Source organism: Halyomorpha halys, unplaced genomic scaffold (assembly GCF_000696795.3).
Source record: "Halyomorpha halys isolate HHAL.00 unplaced genomic scaffold, Hhal_1.1 Scaffold12.1, whole genome shotgun sequence".
In the NCBI taxonomy this organism is placed as follows: domain Eukaryota; kingdom Metazoa; phylum Arthropoda; class Insecta; order Hemiptera; family Pentatomidae; genus Halyomorpha; species Halyomorpha halys.
The window spans coordinates 325,137-337,173 of NW_027109908.1; the positions used below are offsets into that span (position 1 = coordinate 325,137).

General features: G+C 32.3%; 1 protein-coding gene across 1 annotated transcript in view; it reads right to left on the bottom strand.

Annotated features, from left to right (window-relative positions):
- LOC106679358 (beta-mannosidase) overlaps positions 1–6,831 on the bottom strand; it is a gene marked incomplete in the record, with an annotated part of 40,990 nt that extends 34,159 nt beyond the window's left edge. Inside the window, 1 exon segment of the mRNA XM_067048062.1 lies at positions 6,555–6,831. Within this exon segment, the coding sequence (XP_066904163.1) occupies positions 6,555–6,816 (262 nt within the window).
- Between the last annotated feature and the right edge of the window lie 5,206 nt (positions 6,832–12,037).

The following is a 12,037-nucleotide window of genomic DNA, read 5'->3' on the forward strand; positions in this document are numbered from 1 at the left end:
ACGTACTCTCGCCCTTCGGCGATGGAGGGTAATACTAGCCGCTTCAGTGATGGCGCCCGTGAGATAGCCATCTTGTCTCAACCAGAGAAGCGTCCATCCTTCATTTTTATTCACTAATCATCAATATCCACATGAGTGAGTAGAGTTACTTCAGTGGTTCCCAGCAGGAGGGAGGAGAGGCTTGGAGATGCGGGGGGAAGAAAGAAGTAAGTCCATCTAGCAATAGTTTACATCCACATCATCATCAACCACCTCAATGTTAGATCTACAATTTCCATAGCCCAATCCTACAAAATTCTACTAATAATCATAATTTTTTCTTTCGGCCACCCACTACACCTCTTGTAACATAAACCAATAGAAGTTCATTTTTATTTATACAGTCCACTTCAACCCAACCAGCCAACCCAAAAATGAAGTGTGTCTTACAATGCGGTTGAAGGCATACTTCATACAGTGGCTGTTAATTAATTCTATTGTTTTAGGTAAGTTTAATAATGTTTCTACATAGATGTATTTGACTCTACTTTTGTTAGCTCTACTCTAATTACTACTAGCTCTGTAACATTTGATTAATTATTATTTTAGCAATCGTCATTTTAATGAACAAAGAATGTTTGTTAAAAATGAATCAAAGAAGAGCTAGTTAATATGTTTGCCAGCAATCCCAGAAGTCTAATGCTCACATAGCAAACCTCTTCACCACCTCTTATATTTTTGTATTTATTGTGTGTGTTGTATTTATTTATGTACAATAATTATGTTTATGCTGGATTTTCAATAATTTATTGTGATTATAGCTAATATATATTCGAAAAGTATATATTGAATTGTATCACGTAGTAATAAAATAGTGGGAGTATTTCTTGGACTGCGGAATTACATATCTTTTTTTTTACCCAATATTTCCAAATAAACTATATATATTTATATCTATGTATGTGTCGGGGTTAGGCTGTTCTCCAGCCTGATATACACTTTACAGAAGGCCCACGACAAGGCGTATTCAAAAATAGGTAAGAAAGGAAAGCCGTGCCAGGGGATGAGCCCTGGACACTGACTTAGGTAGAGGAGATCTAGATGAGATTATCTGAGGTAGAGTGACAGTTCTAGTTGCCGAGATGAAGCGGACGGACCAGAATATATGTATACGTGTGTAATGATGGGCTGAGGTCTACTCCCCCTTGGAAAAATCCTGCCTACACCCATGAACATTATACTCGATATATTTAGGCAGCATTGCTTGTTTTTAAATAAAGCCGTTCAATCTGTGATTAAAATTGGTAAGCCCGTTAGAGCAGAGTGTGTTGAGGCCCCACCTTAGCAACCTCCAGTCAGCGGGGCCGGTTCCATTTCGGCCTGATTTGTTTACCCTCAAAGCGGTCATTTCTGACTAATTCTATAGGAAACAAATCATTTGTCGGGGTTGTCTGTTGTCTTAGGCGCTTTCTCCAGCCTGATATCTCTTTACAGAAGGCCCACGACAAGGCGTATTCATTATAAGTTAGGAACGGCTGATATGAATAGGAGCCAGCTTACTAGTGTCCGAGATGAAGCGGACGGACCAGTAAGCTGATAAGGCTAGGTGCAGATCTAGTTGCCGAGATGAAGCGGACGGACTAGAGCCGGGGAGAGACAGGAAATTACACTGGTTGCCGAGATGAAGCGGGCGGACCAGTGTAACAGTTAAGGATTAGGTTACAATCTTAGTTGCCGAGATGAAGCGGACGGACTAAGATTGCTGGAGAGAAGGAGAGGAGATAGGCCATCGTCTTAGGTGTGCGTACAGAAAAACAGCTTTTGCGAGCATAGATTGTCAATGAACTTCTCTATCTCCAGCATTGTATACGCCACCTGTGCCATGACTAGACCCAGGAAAGGATGTGTATCTAAGATCAAATTGGGGGAATTAGAGTCCATTATTTATAGGCCTAGTCCATGCGGCTGTGACCGAGAAGCGGTCGGTACATCCCTGCTTGAGATAGGTTCGTGCATTGGATTGTAATCCTTTATTATTCATTGTACAGATATTGCTAAGTATTATGTACAGAAATTATTAATATAGAAAAATGACAATGTGTTTTTACAAAATGAAGTGATTTATAAATTTGAGAGCTACGGTGAGGCTCGAGGTGGAGCGCTCTGGTGAGTTGTGGTCCAACCACTTGCTCCCTCTCGCTACACAGTTATAGTTAGAATGTGAGGGTCGAATTTTCATTCAAGAGGACCGCCACAAAATAAAAGTCAACCTTCCCAGGCCTGAATCGAACCGTCGCCATTGCTGAAATGAGGATGCTTACCGCAATGCTTGACGTCGGGAATAGGAACTTGACTTTCTGACTTGGTTTAAAAGAGCTAAGTAACTTTCAGGTCAGAAATGATAGTTAGGAGGTAATAAAAAAAAAAATACATGAGTAAATTTGATAAAAGAACTTTTACAAAAGTTAAATTTTTTCAAGTCAAAGATATCATCATCTTTACTTTAATATTATCTATTTGCCTTCAAATGTAACGTATCTGTTAACCGCCACTTTACCTCCACCTCTCCATTCTGTTGGTAATCTCATTTCAGCCTTCAGCTCATTTTTGTGTTTACTTCATTTCAGTAAAGTGAGTGTCATATTTTGTTCACCCGTTTCCTTTTTTCTTGACTTTAATTCTTATTTCCCTTATTTTTCCATCTTTTAATGTTTACCGTATTTTTATATTTCTTTCTTATTTGTTATTATTTCCGTTTTCATTAATTGTCTAATACCTTTCCATAAATCTTGTTTATTGATACTTTTAACTGTACTTAACAATAGTAATTATAGTTTGTATCTTTTTTAGCCCTGATGAAGCCCTACAATGTGGGGCGAAACGTTGCTCTTACATTAAATAGTTTAATTACTGTTTGATTTTCGTTTTTTTAATGCACCCAGACCATCTTCCTTAATACACGGTATTAATAATAATTCATTATATTTCTCGTCCAATTTGTTTTAGAAAAGAACTTTTATAGATCTATGCCGTCTTAACACACTATTAGAAGATTAATAATATTCAGGATTCTCAAATGCCAGTAAAAAACTACAGTTCCACAACTAAGATCACGTGAATGCCGACTAAAATAAAATTAATCGCATCCGGCTGGGTAGAAAATTGTTTTTTGAATACACTGTATAGATGAGTCAACCCTGTACGTTCTGAAGCCCTCCTGGGGTCCATCCAGGCTAATAAATAGGGTAAAAATCTGGGGGTCGAGCGCGATTCTGGCCAAATCACCTCCTTGCACAACCGTTGGTCTAGTAACAGTACTTCCTTACTAAGTACTGAACCCCTGACCTTTCATGGGTTGTAGCGGTCAGATTTTTAATTTTGTTTGTTTTTTAGCCTCATTTATATAGTCAATATTATTTAAGAAGCCCCTCACCAATCATTCGGTACAAGCTGCATTGTAGCAAAGTATGACATCGCTTTCTCAGTTACAAGTGTGTGGACTTGAATCCTAAACGGTTCATATTTTCGCGACAAATAAACCACTAGTGGAGGTCGAATATCAAGGCCCGTCCCAACATGAAAGATATCTGTCGAGCAAACAATATAACAATCCTTACAGACAGGTGCCACAACCCTACTCTACTTCTAAGCAAAAATGACGCTAAGGGGTGGGGGTTAGGCCACGCCCCTTGAAGGGTATCTCTGGTATTAATGTAATTATCTGTAAAACCGTTCATTTAATCACAAATGTGAAGAGAGTAGTAAGTTTTAGTATATGTTATTTCCAATAATTTGGTATATCTATGATCAAAATGCATTAAGCCTTTCTAAAAAAAAAAATCGTGCTTCTTTCAATGTTCTGTCCAAAGTTATTTCAATGTGATTATTAAGGATCCCGAAATACATTTACTGTTCTAAAAAGTAAGAAGTAAATATGAAACTGAATTAACTTGGCCAATTTATAAATTAAACTTTTCTAGTAACAGTAAATAAAAAAATAATTTCTTATAGGAAAATCATTAAAATGTAAAGTTTGTTACAAATAAATAATTGTTTCTGATATAATGGTGAATATCATTTATTTAAAAAAAACAAAAATATATAAAAAAAAATAAATAAAAAATAAAGAATCTTTTTTAGAATATTCAATTTTTACAACTCAAAACTGATGGAAAATTAATAGTAATTAAAAAAAAACAATTCAAAACAATAAAATGTGAGCATCCTTTGAGTAACTCAAACTTTTTTTTAACCCCTCTGCCTAGCCATTTCAAGCATACGGGAGTGGCGGCAGCTTTCAACTGTCAATTATGGCGTACTGGATGCCACGCCTACGAAAGGAATAGACCCCGCCCTGGAAGCGTACCCCCTCCATTATAATCTCTCCTACAAGCTGTTAGTTAACACCTCCAAAATAGTTCAACTCATATGGACAGCCAAAATGCCAATTATAATTCAAAAGCCAGACTTATGTGACTGACTTGATTCTTGAAGAATTCTACACTATCAATCACTACACGTCTGACGCTAACTTTTAAATAGGAAATTGAACACTAAGGATTTTGTACAACATATTTGAATAATTATAAGCAGAAATCTTATTTGGCCATCATTTTGGCTTTTACGTACTGGGCCCCAAAAATATTCCAACCCCCTAAAACGAATTCGTCCAGTGCTTTAAAATTGTATCCTCCCTGGATCCAAAAATAACATCGACCTGGACTCCAAATATAAATCGGACCAGGGCCCCAATAAAAATAAATATGTCAAAGTCCCAAAATTATACCCATCCCAGCCATCAAAAATAAATCTATTCCTGACTCTAAAAATAAATACGTCATGAGCCCCAAATGGTCTGGGTGAGCCTATGTTCTGAAATGCAATGTCTGAGAAAAAAAAATAACTTGTTCGTATTAGAAAGGGACATGACGGGGTGGGGCGCAGGTCCCAGTGCGCTCGGTTTGGAATGTTGTGAGTTCGATTCCCACCTGGGGCAGTTAAACATTCATTTTTCGGCGGTCCCAAAGAATGAATCTTGACACTCCCACCTTGGTTAGTAAGAGGCGCCAACCTAGGTAGCCACTAGGCACATTTGCTGGACTTGTTTTCCCGCCAAATACCAGTACCTGTACGATTACCAGTAGTAATAGAAAAAGCGTCTAACGATTAACTAAAAAAACTAGTCGGAAGACTATTACGACACCGCACTAGCACATCTACATATAACGTAAAGCCATTTTATCCGAAATCCCCACTCACCGCCAAGGTGAAAAATACCCACAGTGGCAACACTGCTTTGGAGTTAATCACATTGGCAGTTGAGCACTTCATACAGGAACAGCTGATCAATTATATTACAAAACTATAACAGCACTTACTATAGCAAGTATATGTATTAAATTATACTGATTAGAAATAGTAACAAATGTGAACCTTAAAAAAAATAAAAATATTTACCTTGAAATTTAAGAGTGCTGAAGGCTGGCTAGAGAAAATATTTTTTCTTTCATTTAATTTTGTGACTTATAATTAATTATAGATGGACTATTCCCTGCGACAAATGCCTTGTCCCCTCCCCATATGTCGTTGAGACACCAATATAGTTGTGACACTGGTAATGGCATGTAATAAAGAACAGTCTTGATCAGTCTTTGGAATGAAAGGGAATTTTCATCAACGTAAGACTTTCTGTTTCACTTTTAATATATAACAAATTGCAATCTTGCTTAAATATCACTTATTTGTTAATAGACCCCGCTCGAACAGATCCTACCTTGGACTGTATTGGACAAATGACTAACCTGGAATCCTCACACAGGACTGAAAAGACAGGAAACCGCACGTCGATTCCGACTATTACAGCACTTACAGGACAAACGGTCTAAGCTTCCAATCCATTACAAAAGACTGATCTAAATGATTATAATAAGGCCTCTTTGGACATACGGAGTTGAGCTTTGGGGCTCCACTAAACCTTACAATTCCTATCGTATCCAATCCTTACAGTCCAAAATCCTCACTGCTACAAATAAAATCATCCATAAAGAACTTAATGTTCCATATGTAACTGATCTAGCCCGAACTACATATCAATCCTTCCATTATAAACTCCCTCACTGCCTAAATCTACCTTGCCAATGCTTCCATTCCTGACAATCATCCGCTTGAAAAGAAAATGGCCTCGAGGCCTTCTAATGTAGAAATATTTTTAGAGTGCTGCCAATGGGTAGTTTCTCTACAAGTCTGTATCATACTATTATAACCTAACATCAAATTTACGAGATGTATTTTTGTGCAAATAAAGTTGTAAATGTCAATAAATAAATAAACAAAAATTATATTAAAATAACTGAAATCACTATGTCAATAAAATTAATTTTAAAATATTAATAATAATTAAATATGAATAGAAATTAATCAATTAATCTAAAATGCTTAACGTTTGCACTGAAACTAACTGGAATGTAAAAGACTTAAAAGGATTTGTGCTGGAACAAGCCAATTATCATATTTTTATGTTATTCACTTTAATTAATAAATCTTATTTTAAAAATAAAAATATTGACTTTACTCACTGCGATTCGAGTTGTACAGATGCCATGACTGCGAGCTCAGGTGGAGGACTTTTAAACCATTTACAGCGAAAATTACGAAGAAGAAAACGCAATAGGTCTTCATGACACCACGGGACGCGGCAGAATAGAACGGAAGATGCCAACTAAAGATCTCTTTGTGTACTCTCTTATCTCGTTCTCTGACCTTATATTGCTGATTACTGATAATTTCATTATAGTCAAACTTATAAGAAAAATCAAACATTTCAAGAGAATTTGACATGAGCCATAAATTGTAAAATTAATAGAGTCTCGGCTAACTATGTAGATTTTTTGCATTTTGCAATGCAGTTAAAAACTTTGCGATTATGAAATGAATATTTTAAAATTATCTCTAAGGTTACCCGCGAAGGTCGATTGTTTTTTTTTATTATTATTTTGTTTTGACAATTTAGACAGTTTACTCAACTGTAGCTATTTGCAGAGTTGGACAAAAATTATTCGATTGACAAGAGACGAATAAATTTTTATTCGAATATTTTAAATACTATTTCAATCGAATAAAAAATTAGTCGAATGAAAAATTATTCGAATACAAAATTAGTCGAATACATATTATTCGAATAAAAATTTGATTTTTTTTTTTTTTTAAAATCACTTATTTTTTTACCACCTTCAATTTCTAATGTGTGAGAGTCCTATTTCACATATTCAGACGAGTACAAAACGAAAATGCTATCGATTTTAAGATCCCATATCGATTTAGTTTAATTTTTTTTATTTCTAACACAGGGGCCAATTTTTTATGTTTTCGGATATGCAGATTATGAAAATGCTATCGATTTTAACATCGCGTATCGATTTATTTTTACTTCTCTGATTTCTAACATGTTACGGTCATTTTATATGTTTTGAGATATGTAAAATATGAAAATACTATGGATTTTAAGATCGCGTATCAATTTATATGAACTTTCCTGATTTCTAACATGATAGGGTCTCTTTGTATGTTTCAATATATGCCAAAAATGAAAATGCTATTGATTTTATGATCGCGTATCGATTTATTTTAACTTTCTTGATCCTGAACATGTTAGGGTTCTATTATATCTTTTTAAGATATGCAGAATATAAAAGTACTATCGATTTTAGTATCGCGTATTGATTTATTTTAACTAAGATAAGAAATCTGCATAAGAGGCCCTAACATGTTAAAAATCAGAAAAGTTAAAATAAATCGATAGTATTTTCATATTCTACATATCTTAAAACATAAAGGGACCCTATTATGTTGGAGATCAAGAAAGTTCAAGTAAATCGATAGGGAATCTTAAAATCGATAGCATTTTCATATTCTACATATCTCATAACATATAAAGGGACTCACTCTAACATGTTAGAAATCAGAGAAGTTAAAATAAATCGATAGTATTTTCATATTCTACATGTCCCAAAACATAAAAAGGGACTCTAATATGTTAGAAATCAGAAAAGTTAAAATTAATCTATACGCGATCATAAAATATATCTATGTAGAACTGTAAGACAAAAAATGCCGTCTTTATACGAAAACAAACGTATTCGGATGGTTAATCATTTCATTTTTTAAAATAAGAGATTATTTCTCTATAAAATGGACGAATATAAAAGTATTCAAATGGTTATTCGAATTGTTTTGCCCGAATAATTGATTATTCGTGTTAAATAATGACGAATGAAAAAGTATTCGGATGGTTAATCATATGCTTTTGTACGAATAATTGATTATTCGAGTTGAAAATTCACGAATAAAAAATTATTCGTCTCTTGTCATTCGAATAATATTTGCCCAACTCAGGCTGTTTGAGATGTTAGCGCATGAGATACTATCAGTTCTTCCGATTTGGGGGCGATTATCTGATTTTGGAGTATTTTCAACTTAGTGGGTAACTGTATCGGGTATTTTGGCTAAAATGGATTTACGTTATATGTGCGTTATATGCGCTAGTACAATCCTTAACCGATGTTTTACAATTTTAAGATCTCGGGTAAATTTGTATTTGGGGCACGGGTTGGATTTATAATTGTAATTTATATTTTTTCTGATAAGGTAATATTGTAATAATCTAAAAATAAATTTAATGCCATTTCTATCACGCCAAAATCTCTATCATTTGGTAAAAATAAATATCCTGATGTTAAAAATTTGTGATCTATGATTTCCGGATTATTTAAAAAAGTTCGGACAATTTTTAGCAACATAAAACATATCTTTATGCACAAATGGACTTAGGCAACTTTTTAAAATATGTATAATTGAAATCTTATGTATCCAGAATCAACATGTTTACTCCAAATGTAAGTAACCTTTAATGCTTTATTGATAGATAACTTCAAGTTATATATGTAAACACAGGCAACCGAAAATAATTGGCAAAAGGGACTTAAGGCACTTTAAAAATAAACGGCTACATAAAGAGAAGATGGTGGTGGTGTGGTCAGTGAATAGCACAAATAAGTTGAAAAACTTATTAATGCCAACGTTTCAGCAGGACTTTATCAGGGCTAAGAACAAAGAACAACATAAGAACCAATGAATAAAAGAATATGTAGAATGATTAAAGTAAATAATAGTACAGAATAAAAATAAAATAATGAAAGAAGTAGAAAATAAAGTATATATATAGGTAATTAAATATCTAAGTAATGTAACATAATAAAAGGAAAAAAGTATATAAAGATATATAATGAAAAGAAACAAATAAATAGGAATATTTTAATTTAATAATAATTTAAAAATTAAAGTTATGGAAAAAAAAAAGGATAGAGAGAAATGCTTTATTTAGTCATGCTGCCCAAATACATTGGGCTGCTACATTACACAGCATACAAATCAATCCATGATCGGACATATATAAATTATATATATTTACATGAAATAACAAAAAGGAAAGAAAACAATCCTCCCCCCCCCCATATAACTAATGTAAGTACAATATTATTACATATATTTTCTTTATCTCCTTTTTTTTTCATAACTTTTAATTTTTAAATTAAAATATTTATATTTCTTTATTTATTTTCATTATATAATTTTATATTTTTATTTGTTAATAATGGAACTTTGCCTAAATACTTATATATACGTTTTATTTTCCACTTCTTTCATTAATTTATTTTTATTAATTTTCATTCTGTAAAATTATTTACTTTAATCATTGGTTGTTATCTATTTCTTTGTTCTTAGCCGTGATGAAAGTTATAAATTCTGGCCAGAACGTTGGCACTATTAAATAAATTTGTTTATTTGTGTATCTTTGCTGATTGCAATCCAGACCTTCTTCAACTCATATCAATTTACGGCTAACTATTAAAATCTCAAAAGTATATTTTGGTCGAAAATTTGAATTATTTCACAGCACTTTCCCAGTAGATACATATTTCATCTAGAGGTTAATAAAAGTAAAAAGTTTCACTAAATGGTGATACATTAACCTTGGATTGGGCATCTCTTGTTTACATGATCACAATCAATCAAGACAGTTACTGCCATGGTTCCAACTGGAAAAGTGAACGGGAAATTTCATAAGCCATTAACACATTACTGTTTATTAAGATAACATCACTCATATTAGAAAAGTTTTTACAATAGTAACAATATTCATAACAAAAAATACAAACATTTCACACATTTATGTGTCTGATTATTATTAATAATAAATTTTAAGTCATTAAACTCTTATGGCAAACTAATATAAAATATATTTGTTACAATGATAATAGACAATATATTTTATTTTATTATAACTGTTATATTTTTTTTTTTCTCTCGATATAAAATCATACAATCAATTATTGAAACTTCAACATTTAATGTTCTGAATATTTAACTGATTATTGTACTGGTCACTACATTTAACAATTTCAACAGGTACAATAAGAAAAAGTAGGCAGATGACAATTTCAGAACACATTAAGTATTTAGGAAAAATGAAGAGATTGGAAAAAATAGATGTTGAAGATAAAGGATAAATAAATATTAGAAAGACTAGGAACCACTAATGACAATTTAAGAAATAATAAGTTGATATACTAAAATTATTTTAACTTTTTTTTAAAAGTAATATGATCTAAATCAGAGGTCAACAACAAACAGTATGTTGAATAGAAAATTCAAATGTTTAAGAGCCAGTGATTTCAGGCAGAAGTACATATAAGTAAACAATAGACATTAAAAAGTTGATGACCTCTAATTTAAATAATATAGTCCAAGAGCCGAAGAGAAAAAAAGTCAGTTTTTTCACCCACAATTTTTTATAACTTTAATGAAAACTATGTATAGTTACTAGTCAAAATTGATAACTATAGTTCAGAGAAAAAAATTGCAGTAGTTGCAAAATGTTTAAAAAAATGAAATTTTTATTCAGAGCTGCATATATTTTTAACAACCAACAACACTAAAAATCTAATAGAACATCATTTAAAGAAGTGTAAATTTGCTAAAATATGAGCTTAAAAAGAGCTATTTATGTTCAATAGTAAACCCGAGATATGCTTTTTTAAAAAGCAACATTTCATAAAAAATGTACTGAAAGATCAGTAGATAGCGGATTTATTTCGGGAAATAAATATCTCGAGAACCTTTAGACCTATTGATTAAAACCATTAGCACCTAAATTAAAACTAGTTTAATGTGCTATAAAGTATTTTATGAATTTTTCTTTGTAGAGATAGTAGTTTTCATGACATTTGGCAAAATAAATTCACACAATATTGATTTATAGTTATTCAGACAAAACTTTTGGTTTATGAAAAACTATATCTCCGGAACCATTATACCCACAGATGTAGTTTATGAATTCTTTCTTTGTAGAGATAGTAGTTTTTATACTTGAAAATGAAATTTTATTCAAACTAATTGAAATCTTTTATTTTAGCAAATATCATGAAAACTACTACTTATGGGCGTTGACGACCATTGGGTTTTATGCCATACAGCCTTAACGAATAACTACTACTCCTACAAAGATAACTGTCATAAACTAATTTGAGTTCTAACTTCTAAATCTGTATGTAAAATGATTCTTGAGATATAGATTTCCTAAAATAAATTCACTAACCAATGATTTTTCATAATGAAATGTTGTTTCTTAAAAAAATGTATCTCAAGAACTATTGAACATAAACAACTCTATAAGGCCACATATTTTAGAAAATTAACTCTTCATTAAATGGTGTTCCATTGGGTTTTCTAATGTTGTATATAGTTTTAAAGATATGCTGATTCAAATGAAAAATTGATATTTTAAAACTTTTTTGAATCAGCTGCCATTTTTTATTCCCTCACACTACAGTAAGCAGACTCAGTTTTGACTAGTAATTATATGCAGTTTTCATTAAAGTAATCTAAAAATTCAACTAGAAATAACCGAATTTTTTCTACCAGGCTCATGTACTAGTATTGTTGAAGCAGCTTTTAAACAGTATGAAATATATTTATTAACATAACCAGTACTAAATTCGTA